Source organism: Parasteatoda tepidariorum, chromosome 6, assembly GCF_043381705.1.
Source record: "Parasteatoda tepidariorum isolate YZ-2023 chromosome 6, CAS_Ptep_4.0, whole genome shotgun sequence".
NCBI lineage: Eukaryota > Metazoa > Arthropoda > Arachnida > Araneae > Theridiidae > Parasteatoda > Parasteatoda tepidariorum.
Window position 1 is genome coordinate 51,821,693 of NC_092209.1, and position 25,580 is coordinate 51,847,272.

At 28.2% G+C, this 25,580-nt stretch overlaps 1 protein-coding gene across 2 annotated transcripts; it reads right to left on the bottom strand.

Moving 5' to 3' along the window:
• LOC107446961 (polyhomeotic-like protein 2) lies at positions 1-25,212 on the bottom strand. 2 transcript variants are annotated; one of them, XM_016061749.3, is made up of 13 exons: positions 24,508-25,212; positions 21,882-22,151; positions 19,463-19,693; positions 17,967-18,218; positions 17,089-17,263; positions 15,662-15,906; positions 14,917-15,012; positions 13,764-14,522; positions 12,320-12,407; positions 9,012-9,053; positions 6,278-6,330; positions 4,832-5,065; positions 1-1,958 (listed from the first exon to the last, which is right to left on the bottom strand). In XM_016061749.3, the coding sequence occupies exons 1-13, from the start codon at positions 25,039-25,041 to the stop codon at positions 1,743-1,745; spliced, it is 3,195 nt and encodes a 1,064-aa protein (XP_015917235.1). In that variant the 5' UTR covers positions 25,042-25,212; the 3' UTR covers positions 1-1,742. The 2 variants fall into 2 exon arrangements, with proteins under 2 accessions (XP_015917235.1, XP_015917234.1); XM_016061748.3 differs by having other exon boundaries at positions 8,853-9,053.
• Between the last annotated feature and the right edge of the window lie 368 nt (positions 25,213-25,580).

Below are 25,580 nucleotides of genomic sequence, written 5' to 3' on the forward strand. Positions count from 1 at the left end.
TTTCTATATTAAAAATAAATTTTATTTTCATGAGGTCTTTTGTTGAAATATACATTTTACATTTAGATAAGTTAAACAATAATTAAACATAGTTTGAAAGATCAAGCAAAATAAAGTTAACAAACTTAAATGTTCTAATTTGTCTTTACACATTGTAAAAAGATCAGCTTATTAGGGGAGAACAGTATAATAATAATAATAAAAAAAGAAAACTGAAGTAGAAATAAAAAAAATTATTAATTTTTATTTATCCTAATCAATGAATTTGTTTAAAATAATGTCTTGGGAAATTTACATAAGTTAGAATACTGATTGTCAGCAAGAATTGTGAAATAAAATCAATATATATATATATATATAAATAAAAGATTAAAAATATTTTTACTAAAAAATTTGTGGTTTTAATTATAATTTTTTGATTTTTGAGTACAAATATAAATAAGCTGTTATATAAGCATTGATAAATTGACATTTTATGTTATTTTTTAACTATTCATCTCTAAAAGTAACAATTCAATGTTAAATCTTAAAACAGAAAAATAATTTCGCTATTTTTTAAGACAAATAGTTTCAAGATAGGCAAGATTACTCAAACACACTAGAGGTCAAATGTTTAGGTTTTATTCACATAAAAAAAAACTGAAATAACTAACAAATTTTTTTCTTCTGAATAAACAATCTACTTTTTACCTATATAACAGCCATCACCAAAATAAGTATAAAACAAATAAAAAAGAAAATAATTTTTTCCTTTAATTCTAATCTACAGGCATTAGCAAACCTTTAAAGAACATATACTAATATGAAGATAATGGCATTATGATATATATGTATACATAATTCAGAGATTCCTTAAAAATATTTTAAATCATTTTTAAGAAACAAATCAATCACACTGACAATAAATATCATTAACTACAATATGTCTTCCCGCTAGAGCAAACAATATGTGTAAAAATACTCTAAAAATATAAATAGGTAGGTATAAATTGTTTCTAAAAATATGTATATGAAGAATTGGCAGTGGCAAAACATCTCCTTAAAAACCTGAGAGGTTATATATATATATATCTTTAAAACTGAGTACAGGTACAGTGAAATATGAATGATTTATTTACAAGTAAATGCACGAAAACAATACACAACAAATGCTCTTGAAGGCTACTTTTTAGTGATTAGAGGCACTGCATTTTTAGCAATGAATTAACAATAACAACATTTATGATCATTTCAAAAACATGGACATTTCACAGTAATTCTATAAATTATGGAAGATTTCATAATTTCAAAAACATGCAAAAACAACTGAAATCATGCAACAATATTAAATCAAATTATGATTTTTTTTCTTCTTACAAACTATATCATAAGATAAGAACAGCAAATAAATTAAATATAATACTTATTTAAATACTATTAATAGATATATAAATTTAGAGATTCTGATACAAGTATATTTAAGAATTAAAAAATTTGAAATCTGCTTACACATGATAAAATAACTTAATTATAAATTAATTTCTAAACCTGTACTAAAAATTAATTCATAATTCAGAGCCTCTCGTATATAAATGAATGATCTAAAGCAAACTTCATGTTTAACACGCATTTTTCATAAGTATATTGCAAGAACAAAATTTTAAAAAAAGAAAAAGAAAGAAGTCAAAATATAATTTAACACAAGATAGTTCTATTAACAACTTTTGAGCAATTATTAGCACACAAAACAATTTAAGGTACATTTATGTGATAAAATTTTTCTTCTCAAGCTCCTCTTTAATACCATTAATAACTGATATAAGTTTCACAGCTGGACCTAGTTTCATGCACATCATAGTCATTAAGTGATCTTCTTTAAGCAATAGCAGAGCTTGACCATCAATCTCCTGGGACCGAAATGTATCAGCATAATCAGAGCAACCAGGTGTGTCTTTTATGAATTCAAACACATCTTGAACCTATAGATATGTATATTAATATGTAGTTTAAAATACAGCAAATAATTTTTTTTAAAACTATAATAAGATAGAAGAAAAGAGGAAAATAAATATAAGAAATTATGAAAAAGCTTGTAAGTTTAAGTTTTGAACAATATTAACACAAAAGTTCAGTATGTTTATGTACATGTATGTACAGAACTTGTGGTTTAATGTAATTAAATTAGTATCAAAATTTTATTCCCAAATATAACTTTTGGGGGGCTATATTGGAACGAAAGCTAGAATGAGGATGTTTTAATGAGACTTAAACTAACATTGCGTCTATTGAATAGCAACGAAATGTGAATTCACATATTGGATCAGTGTTCGTCAATAAGCATTTAGATGCGTATTTCACACATCTGATTTGAGCTTCACTTCTGAAAAATTTTACCAGGCAGAAAAATATTCCTCATTTTTCAGGCTCTAGGAAGCACTTAAATCCCTTCGGAAATCAGTAGATCAATTTATTCATCATAAATGCATGACCTCTATAAATATATTACTGATGAATGTGATTGTTAACACTCAAGTCTTTTAAAAATTACAACTGCTCAGGAAAAAAGTTTTGCCGTAACATAAAATTAAAAAAAAAAAAAAAAAAAAAACAAGGTTTGTTTAAGGATAAACATTTTAATGACCATGTCAAACTGTCTTGCAGAAGGATTCTTCTTTTTATACAAGCAATGAAGGCGTCAATTTTATTATTAATTTTGGATCCACTATAAGTCGTGTAAAAATTAAATAAAGAAGGTGCATAAAATTTTTTTATGCAATATACCTTGTTAGTAAGGCTTTTTTTCTTGGACCCTTTTTCAGAAATCTTAATCTAATTAACCAGCATGTAGTGTTAAAAAATTAAAAAATGTGGAATAAAGTTTTTTCTGGGGGCTTACTTTACATAAATAATATGCCAGTTATGAAATAAAATATTTTATAAAATGAAAATTGGCTATAATTTACAAATTTAATCTGTTTTGACATTTGCTCATTGACTTTAAATTTCAAATCTAGAAAATTAATAGAGGGGTTAAATTACTCTTATCACAAACGGGTTGGTCGCTATGGCCTCCGGCCACGCGCCAACCAACCAAAATCACCATAGTGATATTTTTCCTTCACTTGTTGCTGAGGGTGGCAACGAGTGACTGAGAGAGGCCATGTGTTTTAAAATGTAACCAAGTAGTGTGTGTTTAAAAGGGAGATTAAAAAAAACTATCTCCTACAATTGTACCATGAATAAATTTTGTTTTAACATTTTTAATAAAGTCTTATACCTGAAGCTTTTAAAAAGTGTTATACTCTCTAAAAAGGCTTTTTTTTCATTCAATAAAACACTGTATTGGGTAATGGAAATATAACATATAACACTAAATGTGTACACTACCCTACAATAATGGAAGAGTCACTTTGAGTTTTTTACATTTTTATTTCAAAATTCTCAAGAAATATTTAAATAATTTTGTAAGTTTAGGTCATGCGCTTCTTTGTACTTTTCCTAACAATATAAGATTTTTTATATTTATAAATATTTTGAAATTTAAAGCTTTCAGAGGCTTGAGAGACTGGGAGTAAATTCTGAACAAAAACAAGTAAATACCCCATGTGAGAAAATACAGTAATAAGCTTGTAACTTGACTTGAATAGTTGGGTTAAATAATGCTATAAAAGCATTTTGTAAACCTACTCTAAATATAAATGAAGATGTGGAATTAGTTGTAAAATACCAATCTTTTTGTTTTAAATTTTTTGGAACAAATTTTAAGTAATAATAATAAAATTTTAACATGTGAAGAAATTTTGTTGAAAATTGCTCAAGACATTAGCATTAAAAGTAGTTCTTTCATACTGGGCATGGACAGAAATGCCTTTTTCTTAGTATCACAGTGAATCATATTTGGTAACAAATGAAAACATTTTGATTTGAATATCTTGAAAAAGTTCCCAACAATTTTTAAAGTAGTTTTTGAACTTCTTAAAGAAAGCTTTTAATGTTAAGGATAATCATCTGGACACCAAAATGTCATGATATAAGGAAAGAAAGCATATTTTTATGGGAAACGATCGCTCACAATGCCAATGTCATATTTAATGAATCTTATTAAACGGTACAAAATAAAATTCATATAAAATCCCTTATAATTCAGAGCTTTCTTTAAAAAGTTAAAAACTGTGACAATTGTTCGAAACTTTTAAAATTTTTGAGATATTCAAATCAGACTATTCAATAGTTACATAATACAATTCCTTACAAAATTATGAAAAAAGGTTTATTAAATTGTTTTTTCTTTTGCGCATGCATAGTTTGATAGAACAACCTTAAATGCTCTTATCTTGCTCAAATTTTCTTCAAATTTTACGAAGTTAATTTTGTTATTAATTAAAAATTGCTTCCATATATGCATTTAATTAGGTTGAATTAGTTTTTTTAATATAAAATGTTCAAATATCTAAAAATATGTAATCTAAGTTAAGGAAATTTCATGCAAATAAAAAATTAAGAAATTGATGCAAGTTACAAGCCAATTGGTTTTAAATTTTCTGGCATAGTGTATTCCAAAAAGACCGATTTTTGCTGATAATATATTGTTGGTCCCTCAAACCTCTGAAAGCTTTCAAATTTATTGATAAGTATGACAAATCACATGACCTTAATACTTCCAAAGTTACAAAATAATTCACTAAACATTTCTAGAGAAATTTAAATCAAATGTAAAAACTTAAAGTGTATCTTCCATTATTGTAGTGTAACATACATAATATATATATTATAAGATACAAAAAAACATATACAGACTGTAAATTAAATACAAATTTCAAAACAAGTCAGGTAAAGTTTAAGAAATACATACACTCCAACTTGAAGGTAATTTTTGAGATGGGGGTACGAAATCGGAGTTGTCTGCTTTTTGAATTTCAATTATTTCCTGTTCAGCTGTAGCAGGTGGCAAAGATGAATTCTCTTGATGCATCGGATGCTCTTCTTCTGCTTTATTGGATAAAACTGAAGAATCATCTTCAGTAATACTTGTATTGCTTTCATCAACAGGAGATTCAATTACTTCCTCACTTTCTTCAATAAGTGCCTAAAAAATGGTTTAGAATCATATTTATTAACTAAATATGAGTAACTGAATTAAATAAACCTTAAGAATGGAATGCAATCTTTTATAAATTTTTCCCTTCAATCCTTGGAAAATAGAATAACAAATCAAGCCAAAACTATTTATGTATAAATAAGAATAGAAATAAGACATATATAATACAATCTTTACAATTAAAATAAAAATATAAATGTGTGTTTGCACACACATTTATATTTTCATTTTCATTGTAAAGATTTTATATATGTCTTATTTCTATTATATAAAACAAATATGGGTTTAGCTGCCTTGTGCGCTTTTCCAATTTGATTTAATGTATCAATGTGTTTATTTACCTCTCATGTATCAAAATTGACTTCGTACATTGAATTGATTTTATGATAAGAATAGAATTCTTCAGATGATATTCCATTCTCATTTTGGTATTCTCTTTTATTTTATTTTTCATAAAAAAAAAACATACAATGATGCTTTAAATTAAGTCCTAGTCAAAATTTATTTGCATGCTTTTTAACTTACTTCAACACAAAGATCATGTTTTTAAATATTTCATAAAATTGGGAAACTTTAGTATAATATAAAAGCAATGTCCAAAATGCCTCTATACTCGATGAATTAGCACATATAAAGCAAGAGGTGTGACAAAGAACGATGGTAAAGTTTGACACTTAGTGCCAAAGGGAGAATAGGTCAAAAATATTTAAATTAAAGTGTGGTATCGAGACTCCATTTCTTATTATGGGGAAAGATACAGAAATGTTACAAAATAATTTTTTACACTTATATTAACTACATTTTCTTTCCTTTTTTTTTTCTTCGCTTTTATTATATTTAAATTAAAGAGAAAAATGAACCATATTTCTAACTTTCCCTTTCAAATTGTTAAATGTTTGTGATAAGTAAACTTTAAAACAGTTTTAAGTTACTTTTTTTTATAAAAAAAGCAATCGCTTAATCTTTAAAAAAATACTTCTATAAAAAAATAAAGGATACAAGACAGTTCTAAATAATTTAGTTTAAGAGCAATCAAGATTAGGACTCATCCTAAGTTTTATACCGCAGAAATTAATAAAAATTTCACTGAAAAGATATAGCAATGGTTTATCAATAAACTACTGTGGAAAACGAAATAGTTTGCCAAACAACTCAAGCAAAATTTATTTATAAAAATATTTTCAAAATTAAAAATATTACCTGCTTCTTTAAACTTTTTCTACCTCTGCCCACTTTTCTTTTACGTCCAGGGCCTACAAAATAAGTACAACAAATTAAAAATTGAATAAAACCAACTTGGATTAAGTTGTTAAAAGAGTAAATTTACAATACAAACCTTAAACCAATATTTAAAGTTAACTTAGAGGACGATTGGCTTATCGGAGCTCACTCATGTTATGCTGTTTGCAGTACATATTTTTTCAAATACATATAAATTTGGTATTAAATCTAATGGTATTAGGTCTAAATGAGGACCCCTATTTTAAGAATATTGGTTCTCAGTTAGAAGAAGAATTGCTTTTAAGACTTAAGAAATCTCATTTTATTTCCCTTTATCATTACAAACTTATCAACTGTGTTCTATAGAAGTACGAAAAAGCTGTAGGAAAAAATAAGTTTATTATATGCAACTCAAAGTTGTATCGAACTTCACATAAAATTAACTCAGAATAACATTAGCAAATTAAAGTTTTTCTGTGTTATTCAAAATGCAGACTTCGTCTTAATACACATAACTTTTGGTACCGTGATGTAGAAAAAAAGAATAATAGAAGCTGCTGCAAAGAAATATAGCTCTCCTCTTGTCTTTTTCTCACTAGAAAATTAGTCAAGTGTGTAAAAGCTGTAAATAAGAGTTTATTATAAGCAAGTCGACTTATAAACTTGCACAGAATTTGAACCCTGGTCTTAATGTCGGATTATAAATTGTTTCTATAAAAAAGAAATAGCAACTTCCTTTTACTGCAAGAATTATATTGATATGCAATGATTTGATATTGCTATTCAATGCTTTGAAAATTATTGAAATGTTATCATAGATATAAAGGTAGACAGATACGTATACTATAGAATTTAAGGTCCTTTTTAGAATTGAAACAATTTCTTTAAGTATTATTCTTCAAAAAGTTGCTTTGAATACCAAATTTGATTATAGAGACATACAAAATACATTGATTATATTAAAGTTTTATATTAGAAAAGGGAAGTAACCTAAATCTAAAGAAAATAAACTACCTCAGAATAATGCAGACTTTTTTTTAATTGCATCCATTTTCATTAAAATATATACATATATATATATTACCATATTAAAAAATATTTCAGTTATTAAAGCTAATTTGGGAAACTTAGCTCAGAAATTTTTTTTTTAAGATATTGCTTTCAAAGCACTTGTTCATTTTGTATACATTGTTATTTTAAAAAATGATTTTTATTTGGTTAAATACCCCGCGAAATACACAATAATACTTATAATTATGTAAATACATTCAAATGGTGTTTGTATTATTTTTTATGTAAATAATTTTTTTTCCTTTTTGAAATTTGCTACTTAGTCCTGTTTCCTTAGAAAATAAGATTTTAATAAATTTTCATAGTACAAAAATGATGTAAACTGAAATTAATTTATTTTTTGATTAACATTTTTTTTAAAGAACCTTCTTTTACCGCAATATTATTTGGAAAATCACTATTGAGAGTGTTTAGTGAAATTTTATTCTCACAATGATGGTTATTCTTAAAATGATGCTCAATTGTAATTTTAAAAAATATATGAAACTGTGTCATATAAGCTTAATTAGTATAGGAAGAAAAGAAATTTTTGGTAGGGTGCTGGACTCCTGTTCATGAGAACGGGAGTTCTAATCCAGACGGCAGAAGACTCCCCGTTTAGTAAATGGTGACTGGTGCCCGCTAAATCTGTCTGGTCACAGAGTTCTCCATGATCCCAAAACAAATTATACCTCTGGGTGTACTGGATTGGAGATTGATCATTTTCTGGTTCAATTCAAAATTACGATCTATGGATAAATGAATGGGTCCGAGCTATAAACGAGTGCGACAGAAGTCGAACCCTTGGTCCAAGATGGCGCTACTGGAAAACAAGAACAATTGCACCCCCAGTGCCTTAATGGCCTACAAAGACAACATCAATATTAAGCTCTATCTTTTTAGGTTGCTCTGAAACTCAAGAGGAAAAGTTTGATTTATAATTATCAGTGATTACCAATGTAATTCAAGAAGTATTTCCAATAAACTTTTTGAAACATAATTTTCCTAATATAATCATAGTCACCATAACTAATCTTCTTCTCATTAAAATAGCAAAATATGAGAATGAGAGTCAGAATAAAAACTTTTCTGCTTAAAAATATTACAGTAAAATCTGTAAAAATTCAGAATTTTACTATTATTAAAAATATAAGGTTAATAAGTAGGGAAAGTCGGGAATAAAAGTAAAAAATGTAATTATCCTGATATCAAAAATTGAGATTTTTTCAGTAGTAACTAAGCTGAATGAAATTAGAAATATTCTTTTGACATAAGCAATAATTACAATGTTTTAGTTAAATATGTTATTTTGAATTTATAAATATTTAACAGTTTTATAAAAACCAAGTTATCTTAAGCTTTTTTCAGTAATAAAAGATATAAAAGTTTTATACTACAAAACAACGTAAATATTCTCTTTCTTAAATTCAAAAAGGCAAGATGATTTTTTTTTTTTTTTTTTAAAAAAAGGGGGTATGGCTGTAGGTAAAATAATACATTTTACCTGGAGCCACATTAGCTGGATGAAGCAGCCCAACACGTTTGGAACAGCAAACATTGAATCTTTTAGCACAGGAAGTAGAGCAAAAACGTTTAGATTTCTTAAATTTGTTTTTAGCCCCAAACTTTCCGCAAAATTCACACTTTGCCAATTCAACATTACCTCTGCCACGATGAATTTTCACTTTCTTTTCAGGACTGGCAACTGTAAATTAAAAGATAAAAACAAATATTACAAATAAATAAACAAGTCTTATTACAATATGATGCATATAAAATTAAAGCTACAATTGAATCCCTTACCCGGCTGGTTTCAGCCACCAACCAAAAATTTTTATTTGTTACTCGGCCGGTTCTGGATACCTTGTAGGGTATTATAACATTTATGTATAACACCATAAAAATCAAATATTTTCATATCATTTTTCAACTAATAAGTATTTTACAAGATAAAGTTCAGGAAAATTTGTTAAGTTTCTATATAAATTTATTTTGTTTACTATAGCGGTTGTGTTGAATATAAATAAGCGTTACCCAGCACTGGATACTTGGTAAAAAATTGGTCTGGGTATCTAGTTCTTGGTAATAAATTTTTTTGCTGGGATCAGGTAATAACAGAATAATGAAAATATGGCCAGATACCCAGTACATCCTTATTAATTTCCCTAAAGAAAACTTAATATAAATAAAACAAGCATTACTAGGATTAATATATTGATTATAAAATAAATTTAATGAATTATGTAAAAGATAATAATGTTAAGTTTTTGACTGTTTTATTTTATTTTTACAATTATTTATATAGTGCTTTTATTTAAAAATTTTTTTCTTATGCCTACCACGTACATAAACTAAACATAAAATAAAGGTATGTTTCTTTCCATTAAATACGTAATAATTCTAGGAGCAAATTTGACTGGATAATTTTTTTTTTTTTTTACCAGACACCAAATAGTCCAAATTGGAATATATTTCTTCAATTATATGGAGGATAAGTGTGAACAAAAATAATGGTGTGAAGTACAGTTTTTCATCAGATTAAAACTTTTAGGTTTAAAAATGCATTATGAAATAAATTTATTTTTTCTTCTTAGAAATTTCAACACTTTTTGACTAAGAAATTGAACATTTGACCGATTTTTTTAAATAGTTGAGGTTTTCCAGTTGTTAGACACTCTTAAGCTGACCCATTCAGAGCTATCTATATTCACTTACACCTTTGTGTAATACAGTATAGTGTGGAACCCGTAATCCAGCACTTGATCCAACCTTTTTTTTAAAAAAGAAATTGTTATTGATAAGAGAGAAAAAAAAGTATCAGTCATTCTTATTTTATTTTCTTGAAGTAACTATAAAAATCTAACTATAAAATATATCTTAACTATAAAATATATCATAAAAAAAAACAAACAATAAATCTGTGTCAAACAAAACATCTGTTCCTAAAGCAGTTTAAAATAAAGTGAAATTGTAAAGTAAAAACACCTGCATTTCCAATGAACAAAATAAAGAAATGCATGTTGAGAGAAACTGATCAATCAATCTTGACAGCTGTGCAAGTGCTTTATTGGTTTGTCCCCACATTTCCCTCTCCTGTTCCACCATAAATTGGCCACACCCTGTTGACATTGAAACTACCATGTGGTGTACAAAATGGATTCTATCCCTTTCGCTGCTTTTTTTTTTTTATTCCCCTTATTTATTTTGCAGCTTTTTCATGTTATTAACTGTTACTTTTTTTGTTAATTGTTAACTTGTTTTTTTTTTTTAATTTATTGTTTGCTTGTTTTTTGTAGTCATTCATTGTTAGTTTCTTAGCATTAATTGCTACTTTTTTTCGTAGTTCCTTGTCAGTTTTTATTTTTTGTGAGGTGAGCATCTTTTATTAAAACAAAATGTTATTTAAAAGAAAAAACAAGAACAATGATCTTGCGATTATTTCTTCTTTAGAGAATTCGGATTATTTCTTCGTGATTATAACACAGATTATTATTTTAATTAATGAAATTTCTTAAGATGACACAGTTTTAAATTCACCCCATCATAATCTACTATCAAAATTTTTTTTCTGAAATTAACAGCATAATTGAATTATCCTAATATATGGTCCATATTGGAATTTCGTCGGCCCCGTGTGTGCCGAATTTTGGGTCCTATACTGTATTATGTTTTAGGTACATGAAAATCTTCTAAACATAATTTTCAACTCATCAATAAAAAAGGTTTCCAAAATCTTGCAGCAAAGAAAAGCTTATATACTGCTTCTGTGTGGGTTATAGATTTGGCCAGTAGTTATACTTTTTATTTAAAAAAAAATCTAGAATTCAAAAAGATTAAACAAATAGTTAAGAATATAGACAGTTCTGAATAAACAGAAATTATGCACAGTTATATACGTATTTAATATTTTGATGGAAAGTTAACAAAACAATTATTGTTTCTTAATAAAAAATATTGACAGAAATTAGTACAAGGTACAATTTATAACTGAAAAAAATATAAGAATTTTGCTTTTTGTCGACAAGAGGAACTTAAAATATAGATAAAAAATCTGATCAGAACAGCAAATAAATTTAAAAAGTACATGAATTATTGAAGTGAAAAATTCATACTAGCATTTGTCCTTTTGTGATAAATGAGTTATAATAACCACAATAGTGCTAAATTAAATTATTGCTATCAAACTATAATAACAAAAAAATAAATAAATATCAGATGTCATAAAAAATGTTAATAAGCTATAACCTCCCCATCTACTTACACAAAACTCAAATAAGCATAAATCTACATCTAATTATCGTGCGGATGAAAATCTGTGAGTAGATGAAAATTAAATGTACACTATCACTTTTTGTAATTTAACTAACTGATGTATTTTGATTTGTAGTAAAAATAAAAATTAACAAGAAAGCATTAATGAAGAAGAAAATCAACAAAATATAGATGCATATTCTTCTTTCAATAACACATGTTTCTGAAGATAGTTATATCAAGTTTTCTCATCAAATTAATAAAAGTTTCAAATTGAGAAATTCTTACATAAAAAATACAGCTTTTTAGAATCTTATATAGTTTTCACTGAATTTTGACATATATATATATACACATTCATAAAAATATATTCTCTAAATAATTGATAAGATCAAGTCATGCATAACTGAAAATATCACAAAATACAACTTTTTGTGCACTAACTTGTTTGTCTTTTTTACAGATGTTCTAGACATAGATTTTTAAATAAGGTAAAAAAAAAAATGAAAAAAAAAAAACATCCATCACAGTTTAAAGCACATGTTCAAAATTACAGCATTTAAAAATGAAAATCATGATAACATCAGTTTGAACAAAAGTATCTTTGAAATTTTAAAATAATAAGTATTACCAGTTAATTTGCAAGCAAGTACTTATCGTTCATAAAAAAAAGAAAAAAAATTAACACTGTATGAATAAAATACCAGCACAAATATTTACCTGATGACTGAATTTCTTTCCTTTTTTGATTCAATTCTAGTTTATCCGATACATTTCTGCAGGGTGAATCTAGCACTGATGGTCTAACCTAAACATTGTGAAAAAATAATAAATGTACATTATGAAAGAGAAAATTTATATATAAAAGCAATAAATTAAAAACACTGAAATATTAAAAAAAAAAAATAATATTAAATTCAAAGAATTTCAGAAATGTTGATTTATTTTTGGTAAGCAGTTTTAGTGTTGCTGCCTTGAAAACTTTAGAAAAACCTATTACCATAATATTATAAAAAGTAATGATAAAAGTAATATTATAAAAAGAAAAGAAAATAGTTACAATGAGAGGGACTCTAAGGAATCCTTCCTTCGAAAAGAAGAGGCAATGTTTAGAAAACACATTTCACGCCATCAAATATCGTTATAGATTTTATTTTTGTATAAACATATACCAAAACTGTATTTTTAATTTAACCAATTGATTTTTGAAAAATAAGTTGGAAAATTTCAAGAGTAATGACGAGATCATTCGAAGATAAATAACAAACTTAGAGTAAGTTAAATGAAGAGCTCAGTGGAAGATGACTCTCTTAGCAACACTCAAGTGAATTTAAGCAATTGTTTTTTAAGTTTATATTGCATTGTTATTATTGGCTTCATATCATACAATCTTTGCTTTTGGTATATTAAAAACAGTGTAACATACAAAATTTTTAGGGGCACTTAAAAAATCTTCCTATATGCAACTCATTCTAAATAAACTTTTTCAGTTTATGGCTGAAAGAAGGTGCTAATTGCAGTTTGATATCTATAGTTAGCTTCTTCCAATCAGAGCACAGTGAAATTACGTTGCTAAGTGCTTACATTTACATAGTTTTAAGACTTTGCAAACCAAATGAATGTTGTATAGCTAAACAGGCGAAAAAAAAAAGAAGCTAAATATTTCATGAATAATGTTTTCATATTTTATTTCAAAAAAGTATATATACATATATTTCAAGTACTTAATCATATTTCATTATGCCAATAGGAATTTATAACTGATTTCAACTCTTGCATGCAAAATAAAAATAATACTGTTAGAACTGCCTAATCTAAAGAAAAAAAATAAATCTCAAAATGTTGTTTAGAGATACATTTAAAGTACAATCGCATTATTTAATCCAGATAAAATTCCTTTCTTTACTTTTGTTTATGTAAAGTATTTTTTTCTCTATGCTGTAAAAACAGTATCTAAAATTCGAGGGAAAAAAAAAGGAGAAACACAATTTTCATAAAAATATCATAATTTCCATAGCATTAGTTGCGAAAGCGCATAAAAATTAAAAAAGAAAAAAATCAGTAATTATTTGAAATTTTTTGAGATCCTTGTCAAGTCCTTTAAGACAAAAGGTTAATTTTTCAAACTTTATAATATTTATTACAAAACTAATATTTAGCTTACTGGAAATGGTTCAGGACCTTCTTGGATGACAAAACCATCAATAACATGAGTCAATACTTGTGGCTTTACTATAGCCTTTTGGGGTTGTTTTTCTTTAACAGGACCTAATGCTGGTTTGGCTATTGGCTGTTGAGGTTTTAATGGTTCTTTTTCTACAGACGCTTCTGCAGTTTCATTTTTATGAGATGTGATTGCTTCTTGCATGGGCTCAGTAGAGACAGATTTATTTGGCTCACGAACAGGGTCAGAGACTACAACAACTTTAGGCAATGGAGATACATGCGACACTGATGGAGTAATGGTTGAAATGACATCAAATGTAGGCACTGAAGTATTAATTTGAACAGTGGAAGTAGGTAGTATAGGCATAGAAGAAGACACTGTTGTGATTGTTGATGTTGAAGTGGACACAGACATATCATTGCAGGGAGAAACGGTTGCTTGAATGATTTTGGCGGAAGGAGCGACCATAGCCTGTGATTTTGGTAGTGGTGGAGGCGGAAGCTGCTGTTTGGCATCGACACCTACACATACAGATCTACTATAAGTAGCTATTGGCTTTCTATCGTTAGTTTGGTTTGTCTGAGTTTGATTTGAAGCGTCTGATTTTTGTTGAGTAAGTATATGGATGGAAGGCTGTTGCATATGTTGCGGAGCAATTTGAGGTGGTTGATTCGTTTGAGTCTGGGTTGTTGCCATCTGAGGAGCTATTTGAGGTGAACATGCTGTAGCAATTGGTTTAGGAGCTTTTGGTTTTATCTGAAAAAGGAAGTAATAAAAAAATTCAAAAGGAAAGTAGATATTAAAGCAACTCATTCAATAACATTTAAATCATTAAAATGAAAATAAAATGTAATTATAAATTACTCTGAGAATTGGAGCACAACATACAAGAACTATAAAAGGATAAATATTAGTCCCTCAGTTAACCTTGTAAAAGCCACAAAACACAAGTTGAAACAGTTATGATGCTAAAGTAAGTCATTTCAATAAGGTTTAAAATATATATTGACAGTCAGAGTTAAACTCTAGTTGTAAAATATTTGCTTTATAAAATAATCAAAAAATAACTATGTTCTTTTTAAAAAATTGGAAATAAACAGTTCTAAAAACGGTGATAAATTTTAATGATATAAAGAGGAAAGTTCATCACCTGAGCACGTATAGGTGGAGTGTTAGAATGTACAGTAGGAGCACTAGAAACAATAGTCTGAGTCGCTACAGCTACTGTTTGTGTACCTGGCCTCACCTATAATAAAAATAAAATTTAGTTACAAATTTGAAAAAAATAATAATAAAAACAAAATTATTAATAATGTGAATTCTTCAAAGAATAAAAATGATTTTATTTTACAGTTACAATACAAATCACTTATTAGCTCACACTAAATTTTTAAAAAATGTACCATAGTTATAGAAAGAGTTTCTCTGCACTATTAATTTGTTTCACTATATATATATATATATAGATATATATATATATATATATCTTTCCACTAGATATCCACCAGTTAAATGCAATTTTAGAGTAAAAGAAGTTCTAAAAGTTCCAAATGCTAAATATTTACATATAACATTTAAAAAAAATAATTAACACAAGAAATTTTCAAATCTTATTCATTACATATCAATTGTAAATTAGTCTTTATTTCTTTAATTATTAAATTGTTTTGGCAAATGTACATAAAAATTCTCTATACGGACAATCTTTCCAATTCATATTTAAAACACACACACACACAAGATGAATTATTAATCTTTATACACAGAAAAATTCTCATCAAACAGATAAATGTTGAATTTAAATTCAACAAATATAAAACTTGAAAAGCAGGTGTAAAGTTGAGCTTATTTTGTTACTTAAAAAATAATAATAGATGTGGAATAAATAAACATACTTTAACTTGCTTTTGCTTCTGAGGTATATTGGCAGTGGAAACGAAAGAAGTTGGAGGCATTGGCTGAGCAGCAGCTGCAGCCACAGGTAAATGCATGGCAGTTTGAGGTTGCTGTTGTATATACATGTTTGATTCTTGACTCCTAATAATGATAGGATTTTGGCCAAGAAGAGCTGATGACTGTAAGCATCCTGGAGTAGCCCAAGACAGACCAGGTGGCAAGGACGCTCCAATTGTTTGCAGTCCTTCATAAAAAATTAAATTAATATTTTCTTCCTTCCAATTTTTACAAAATCTAATTTTAATCATCAAAGATACTGTTCATTGCGATAAATTTGATGAAATTGTTCTCAAGAACAAATGAAAATGTTTAAAAAAAACAAGAAAATAGTTAAAAGAAAAACAATGTTCAATTTATTAAAAGGTTCAAAACAAGAACTATAAAATTTCAACGGAAGTTTGCAATACCTTCACATCTAACTTGAAAAGTGTAAGGCTTCGAAATTCATCGAATTTCTTTCTTTTAAATAGAAAGTAACAAGTCACAGAATTATCTCCTTACAAGGTTTTTAGGAACACTACTAGAATAACTAAGGCATAAATGATTAAACAGTACAGGCCCCGTTATCCGGAAATCAGAAAGAAATTCGATACATTTTCCCGCCATTTAAAATAATTTTTTTTTTTCCTCCTAAGATTTTAGGATTTTTCTTTCTTTTTTGAAAGATGTTTACCTTACCATCATTTTGGAAATAATCATTAGTGTATTACTTCATCGTTTTTTTCTTCTTTTTAAGATTATTTTCANATTCCTAATTTTTTTTTTTTTTTTTTAGTTTGGTTTAACAATAAAAAAAACTGCTTTTTGTAGCGATTCAGAAAACCGGAAAAACCAGTTATCCGGAATAGCGATGGTCCCGATCGTTCCGGATAATTGGTTCCCGATTATATATGAGTGATTGAGTCAAAAAACTTGCACCCACTTATTTCTTCACCAAAGTAAAAATAGCTTCCATTGTAGACTTAATTAGACAGTTAAGTAGTATTGTTTTGTGTTTATCTTTAGAAGGAAGTAAAGAAACTTCTGCTACAGAAGTTATTTTTCAGTTAGTGTCGATCCGGTTGATATTTAAGATTTGCAACAAAATGCTTTACACATTAAGTAAAATGTGGCAATAACTTATCATGTTCCTAATACATATACTTATTTATTTCTACAAATTGAAATCTTATTTAAATTCATCAATTTCATGAATGGTTAATTAACAGCATCTATGGATTGCAAGCATTTATTATTTTTACCACTGCTCAATATTTTGGTTGAAACTAAGTGGTAGGATTCTATTGGCAAAATATTAAACACAAAAACATTGTTAGCAACACTTAATTGGAAATTCGTAATAAAATGGAAAGAGTTGAATACCTACCAAATAATTGGGCTTGGTTTAAAACATTTCCAGGAGCTTGAGAAGTTATTATTTGAGGTTGAGATGAAATTTGTTTTAATTGAGCACTATTGAATACTTGAGCTGTAGAATTGACAGGCAATGAAGAGGAATAAAGAGATTTAGGTTGAAGAGCTGTTGGCTGACTTTGAAATGCCTGATAATAAATAAATATATATATATATATATATATATGAAATAAAACCTATTACTTTATATATTTCTTATAAAATAATGAATAATGAGGAAGAAAAACAGCACACATACAAGCATATCAAGGGCTTGAAGCAACATAATAAACTATATTTTCAAATTGTTTAAGAAAGTATCTTTGTTGAAATAAACACGATAGTTTTTAAATTGTCAATATGATGTTTGGGTGTACCGGAAATAACAGAAACTTGAACATATTTAGAAACAACTTAATTAAAAATATCACCTTCAAAAAGTTTAACTCTTCATTATATTGAGTTTCTGCTTGCGCACTTAAGATATATAAATGAGTTGATAAGCTTTAAAATTTAATGTAAAGAGAGATTTACTAACAATTGAATCCTATATATTCAACACATATTTTTCTTTTAAGATATTTGTTTCATTTTGAAACAAAATTATTATTCTTTATCAAAATTTGATTGTGCTTGTTTAAAATTTGTTAATATTGTGCTAATATTTATTAGTAGTGCATTGTTAAGGTTTATTTGCTTAAAATAACAGGAAATATATTTTCTTCTAACAAGAGTTCCATTTATATGCTATATTTTATATACTTTCATAAATTATACTAATAATATGATCAATTTCAAAGTAAAGAACTGTAAGAGAAGTTACATAAAAAATTAGCAAAAAGTAAATATTACATATGCTTTTCCTTTTTGTGAATCTTGAAGAGCCTTTTGATTAAGAATTGTTTGTTGATTTGGCAACATTCCCAATTGTCCGATAACAACAGTTTGATTAGCATTTGCTGGAGCAAAACCAGACTGACTGTGTATAATGGTTGATTTTCCACCTTGGGCAGTCATCATTTGTTGTTGGAAATTAGCTTTGGGTGCTGTAAACATTTGCCCTGGTGCAGTCATCATAGTTCCAGCATTGACAGCAATGCTTTGCTGCGAGGAATAACAAAAAATATTAAGTACACTACCAGGTGAATAAATAAAATACACTATAAAAATATTTAAAAAATGATTCAGGCTTTAAAAAGTTGTAAACAAATTTTAGAAATGGCATGGATAATTAAGGTGTCCAAGTGCAATGAAAATATGCTTTTTCAACTGCCATTTAAGGTTCTAGTGATCCTATAAGTAACTGAATTTACGTCAGTGGTAATTCAAAACTAATTATTCAACTCAGACTATTAAATGAAAATAAGTACATTTTTATATTTTCTTTCTTTATTTCATTTAAGTAATTTATTCTCAGAGAATTGTGTCTTTTTTTTAAAAGAAAAAAGTGCTAAAATTATTGCTCTTAGGAGCTAGCAGTTTCGAATAATCTATTACATAAATGTTTAGAAAAGGGACGATACTGGTTAAGGATTGAGGGTAATTTGACAAAAAAATTTAGATTGAATATATTTGCAGTTTTCATTGCATTTTAAAACAACAAAATTAAACTTGAACACAAACCTTTTTTTCTAATCAATTAATTGAAGTCTTGAGACAAGTATTTCTAGGGCTGTCACTGGCTAGAGACTCAAAATAATAAATTTAGATGCCACAAATAAAAAACAGAATAGCTGCCAGAGGCATAAAATAATAGTTTTCCTCCACTAACATATTACCTGCACCAAATGAGGGGAGAAAAAGTTGCAGATTTTTTGCAACAGAATATAAAATAATTGTTTTTTCCTATTTCTTTTTTAGAGAAATTAGTCACCTTAGCAGCCTCCCCCCCCATTCAAAATAGTTGCTTTAGTCACCTTCATAATTAAAAATGGCAGTCCTGTATCTTATGTGGTTTAAAAGCAATGATATCACAAAGGAATAAAAAATTAAAATAATTTTTGGAAAAAATATGTAGCATTAGTTCACACATAACGTTGTAATAAAAAATCTTAAGCATTATGTAAAAAAAATTTTTCTTCGTATTTTGTTGCGTTTTGGAACTTTTAGAATGCTGTTCTATTAAAAATATTTTAAAAACCATTGATAACTTTCTACATTTTTACCAATAACAACTAACTTTTTTAGCTTTTTATTATAGAAGAACGAACATCTGCCTTTTACAATTCATGTTGCTGTTTATGATATTCCCTGCCATGAGTCAATTAGACCTTAACAAAAGAAAATAAAGTTTAAAACAGCTTATTAACAGATATTGGAAAGGAAACAATTTTTTTCCATTTACTTACTTTATTGGTATTAACTGCTTGCAAATTTTGAGCACTACCTTGTTGTTTAGGATCTATTGCTTTAGCTTGCAGTTGAAGACTGAGGCCTTGAGTTGCACCAAGACCTTGAAGAGATTGGGCTGTCATACCGGCATGCTGTAATGTTAAGTTTCCTGGGAAAAGCATTTGCTGCTGAGGATACAAATGTTGAAGATAAGAAGCAGGGAGTTGCTGTGGCTGAATTACTTGAACCTACAATTGAACCATATAGTATTATTTGTGACAATAGTATTGGAAAGTTACACAACTTGAAATATATATTGCGCTAAATGGTGCATTAGATACACAGTATTAAAAAAAAAACTACTTAGGTGTGAAAAATGCATTAACACAACACAAGTTTGAAAGTATTTTGATATCATTATTAACTTTATAAAGAGCATGACCTGCCTCCTCTTCAGGGGTTTCAGGTAGAACTTTTAGTCCCCTTTTTAGTTTGATTTTTACAATAGTTAATCATTTAATTCTATGTTGCGTCTGCAAAAACAAACTGCCACGGCTGAAATTAATAGAGATTTTGCATAGCATTTACAGCTTCTTGGTTAAGCAAGCATTACGATTTCTTTACAGAAAGCATATGCAAAAATTTCTACACAAATTGCAGTTTAGTTAAGGAGTAGAAAACAAAATTAATGTAAACCAACTGCTAAATAAAATCTCTCAAATAAAGAAAAACAAAGTAAGAATTAACTGGTTGGGAAAAAGTAAGATCTAAATGATTAACAACTTTTTTTTTCCTAATGAGAAAACTTAGATAAAATTAAGACATTAAAAATATATACTTTCAAAATTTCCAATAAGAAATAGAAAGGAGTTTTTTTCATTGACCTTGCCCTGATCTTTGTAGTTTCAGGCCTCAATGGCATTTGCCCCCTTTGCTAACTTCATTCCTCAGGCCTTGCTCATTTCTACAATTCACAGGCAATTTTATATATATATATATACAGTAGAGTCCCAATTATCCGAGTCAATGGGGACCGCAACAAACTCGTATAACTGAAAAACTCGGTTAACGCAAAGGGTATAAAAACAGAAAGAAAAAGAGAAGGCATAAATGTAATATATTTAAGAAATAAAAAATGTATACGAGTATACCACATACAATTCATATTATAATTAAAAAGCTTACTTAAAAACATTTAAAAAGCATACTTTAAGAGAATTAAATAGTTTTTACTTAAAAAAAGTCCTTAATCGTTTTTTGGGAGCTTTTCTGTAGTAATGTTTCGCCTTTTTTAGGGATAACAGGAAGGCTGGTGTCGCCTCTTTTTGTTGTTCTATATATTCCATAGTACATTCGATAGTTTTTAGTCTATCTGTATGAGAGATTTTTATATGCTGATTTTAATAATCACTGTCCTCATCATCTTCGCTAGATTCATTATCATTATTGACAATATTAACGATAATTTCATCAGACCAAGTTGTTGGATTTTGTTTTTCTGAGTGTTTGGAAGATAAAATTCAGATTTATTTTTCAGCGTTTTTTTGAAAATAAACTAGAACAAAAAAAATCCTTGAAATATTTGATAGCTCGGTTAAAGCGGAAACTCGGATAACCGGGGCTCGGATAATCGGGACTCTACTGTATTTATCTATTTGACATCGANATATATATATAACTACAAACGGCTTGTTTCATTAACTAATATGTCTTGATCCTTTGGAGTTGCAGGTCACTATGTATGCAATTGTTCCCTTTGCTCACATTTACAACTTGTAACAACTTTTTCTTATTTGTTGTTGTTTCCAATCCCAGATGGGACAGTGGAGCTATACCAGATACATGAGGCCATGAGTCTTCAAAAAATCGAGGAAAAGGAGAGGCCTCTCAAGAACCTCTTCCATGGTGAAATCCAGGCAATCAAGTAGACGGTGAGGACTAGCCTTGGAGTTGCACTTTTTACAAGTTGGAAAAAGTTTAATTTGTCCACTGAGACTAAGGCTCTTAGTATGCCGACTGACAAATCTACAGGTTTTTTGATACGTGTACCCTGAAGGTCAAGGGCTCCTCCAGGACGCTTGCGGGGATACCAATTGTGATCCGGTGGAACAAGCCAAGCTTTATTAACTTTAGATTTGCGAATAGAAAATAATTCAGAGTAAATGAGGGCTGTGTTTGGAGAGGCTGGGAGGGAAGTACCTTCTTTTGCCAACTGATCAGCACGTCGGTTGCCTTTTTCTTATTTGCACAAGCTAATCTATGGATTTTCGTTGGAATTATGCATTAGATTAGTAAAAGTAACAATTATGTACTTAAAATTATATTTCCTAGAGTACAAGCCTACATTTTTACTAAATTTAGTAAAACATTTCATTATGTTTTAAGCCTTAGCAATCAAGTATTTTTTACATATTATTAAATCTTAGCAATGCATACTTGTTGAAGAGGTGACTGAGCCATTGTGGGATGAATCATAGTAGGATGAGGAGCAGAACTTTGAGACATCATAGGCATAGTTTGTGCTTGGGCAGTAAGTTGAGGTACTGAAGTTTGTACTTGTGTTCCGGCACTAGTATTCAATTGCGATACAGCCATTTGTACTTGTTGTCCAGTACTAGTATTAAGCTGCGTCATCTGAACAGGTCCTCCTCCGGTAGCATTTCGTTGAGGTACTGTCATTTGTACAGGAGTACCAGATCCTTGTAACTAAAATGTAATCAAATTTTTATTAAAAATTGCTAATTTAGAAAATAACTTAGGTACAACATTATTGTAATATATTCTATTCTTTAGCATTTAGTTTTTTCAACTTGAATTTTTTTCCTCTCTTAACAAGTATATGGATGGTTGACCACGTAAAGCTAAGCACAGGCATTTTATTGGATACTAAATTTTGCACAATATTTGCATTATATACTACTATAATTATGATTAATCTCATATATCACAAATAAAAAATTTAACCAAAATTATTGAAACTATTAATCGGTCTACCTGATGGCACTTGACTTCTAATACTTTAAGACCAGGGTTGGCTCAACATTTACCATGGTTTTTACTCGTTGGGAAAAACCAGTTTTTCCCATCAATAATAAATTTTTTCCCATCTTGAGAATTTTGTAAAATTTTTTCTGCTATTTCTTAAGACATCTTAAAAGCATTCATTAAGACTGTATTGAATTAAGAAATTTGAATATTGAAAATAGTGTCGTACTAAACATTTCAGAGCAATATATGATTATTTTAAGAACTAATGATCTAAAAAGCTTTGCTAGGGTCGAAAATTTCTTCATACTCCTAATAAAAAATATTTAGTCCTGATTTGTCCTTTTTCTCCAGATTTTTTGTTTTAGAGCAATATTATGACTCCTATAATACTCCATATAACAATGTTAAATGCACTGCTAATATTAAATGTACAAAAACTGTACGCTCGTAACAAGTTAAAAATTACTAGCCTTCCGCCCTTCAGGCAGAATTTTTTCGAGCAATCCGCGACAAAACTCTAACACTATTGTCTTTCTGCAAGATATGTTTAATAATAACAAACATATATCTTACTAATTTAAAATAACAAAAACAACACGTTAACAAAAGGAAAAAAAAAACTACATATAATTTTTCTTGAATTGAACATATAAAATTTTTTTATTCAAATAATATGGGTGATATTCTCGCATTTTGTTTGGGGGGGGAAGCAAAAATTATTTCCTCCTTTGCATTTTGTAAATAATCGTCACAATAAAATATAATAATTAAAAATCATGAAATCCATTGAAGTATTTGTTGAAAAAAAGACCGATGGCGAACTCAAGTGAATCGGACTAATCGATTGCGTGTTTCATTTCAAGATTAAGTTGTTGTAATAAATAATACTGCAGTAAAAATATCAGATTTAAAAACTGTGGAGAAATCAATAGCAATAATTGCCAAAAATTCAATAGAATTATTGCCTTAAAAAGTAAATACTCAAATGCACAATTAGTATTTTCCATATTGTTTGAAATATATAAGGATATTTAAAAAACACGTTAAAATCAATATCAATAACTGCCGAAAATACAATTGAAATATTACACCGGTTTACGATGCTATCGGCGTTAATTGAGTGCGTCAAAAACTGATTATCTCAATATTTATTACAAATACATTTCTGCAGTAAAGGAAAGCAGAATTTTCAACATTTAAAAAGAAAAATCTTTCTGCAAGAATTATGCAACTTTCTGTGACAATGTTGCTGTGTCACAACGATTCTGCCACTGGGCCTTCCGCTGGAGCAAAATTTATTCTTTTTTATGTTTTAGTGAGCAATAATACTCAGAAAAAAAATAAATAAAAGATTGTTTTTTTAAAAAAATTTCTGGCATTATTAGAGAAAAGTAAAAAAACAAACAGTTTGTTTTGCTCTTACAATAATAACCCAAAATTATTATTTTGCATTGGGAAACATATGAAGGTAATCACGAGCTAATTTGTCGTAATTTCTAAAAGAAAAATACCTCTGGTGTTTTTGGAAATTCTGCTGCATACTTCATAAGAATGCATCCGTACTTTAGTTGATCAGAATCTATCATGCTGCCTATTTTGCATCTGATAACTGATTTCATCTTATAGCTAACTGAGATCAATATTCAGTATTATCAGTGAAGTCAAAACCTATATTTTAACTACTCAGTTTAAATGTCAGGTAATAACTACATGTTGTCAATTGTTATCAATCTACTTATTGATTTTATTTCTTCATGTTATAATTTAGGCAAAAGATTTTAGATTAAATAAAATTAAAATGTTTGTCAATATTTGTCTGATTTCAATGTATAATTTTTTTTATTTTATTTATCCTAACTATTCAATATTAATTATAGTCAGGGGAGAAAGGTTTTTATTTTTCCAACAGGTTTCCTATTGTTAAGCATTGAAATAATTGTTACTTCTTAACATTTCATAACACATTTAAACAACTTATTGAGTTGAAAATTAGTAAAATAGAGATGAATTGAGGGTAAATAATAAGGTATAAACCATAGAATAATATATTAAGTGAATTATAAAAGCTACACACTTGCTGAAGAGGTGCTTGAGTCATTGTCATCATAGGATGAATCATAATTGAATGAGGACCTGAACTTTGAGATATCATAGTTCCAGCAGGCACTGTTTGAGCTTGAGCAGTAAGTTGAGGGACTGAAGTCTGAATAGGAGCTCCAGTACTAGTATTAAGTTGAGATACAGATATTTGTACTGGTTGTCCAGTATTAGAATTAAGTTGCGTTATTTGAACATCAGATACATCTGAATTAGAGATCATTTGAGAATTAAGAGAATTGAGTTGAGGCACTGTCATTTGCATGGACTGGCCAGTACTAGTATTTAAATCGGCCATTTGAACTTCAGGAACATCTGATGCAGCCATTATTTGAGGATTTTGTGACATCATATTACTGTTTTGTACAGCTTGTACTTGAGCAGTTAATTGAGACACGGAAGTTTGGACTGGCGTACCAGAATTGGTATTCATTTGAGATACAGCCATCTGCACATTGTTAGTATTAAGTTGCGACATTCCCGTGTTGTTATTACCTTGAGACAGAGCCATTTTTAATGGTTTTTCACAGTAATTTTCTTGTTACTTGGGTCATAACCTCATTCAAAACATAGAATCATTTCTAACACTTCAACTTTACTATTCAACTAATGTTATTAAATACAAATAGATGCCAAGCTGATCTTGGGATTTGCGCATGCGCAAAGCAATTTTTTAACAAAAGTTTGTAAGAAATCAGGCAACAAAGGAAATGAATAATATCTTAAATGTGGCAACGATCAACCTAACTTCTATTATTTGGCGATATACCACCATATCGGCAATTAATAAAACGAGGCTCTCTCGCCAAAAGAATAAAAACGCTATTGTTTCATTCCCACAAAATTGGAAGCATATCTTTAAATCTACTTTATTTGTTATCTCGTTAAAAAAGATTTTACCCTGTTTCAAATCCGATAAATATTTTAAAAACGATTAAACTTTTTCAGAATTTGATACCTTGGCAAGATTTTTGAATTAGCAACAAAACGTGATTAGAATCGATGAATAATTTTCAATTCTTGAATATTTTTAATAATTTGATGATTAAT

What these genes read in the sequence shown, in the direction of transcription:
- LOC107446961 (XM_016061748.3), bottom strand. Translation starts at nt 25,041, where the DNA reads ATGGCTCTGTCTCAAGGTAATAACAACACGGGAATGTCGCAACTTAAT. An exon ending in AGAAGCAAAAGCAAGTTAAA is followed by an intron (nt 15,013 to 15,661) that starts GTATGTTTATTT and finishes TTTTTATTATAG; the next exon opens with GTGAGGCCAGGTACACAAAC. An exon ending in AAGGTCCTGAACCATTTCCA is followed by an intron (nt 12,408 to 13,763) that starts GTAAGCTAAATA and finishes CACAATGTTTAG; the next exon opens with GTTAGACCATCAGTGCTAGA.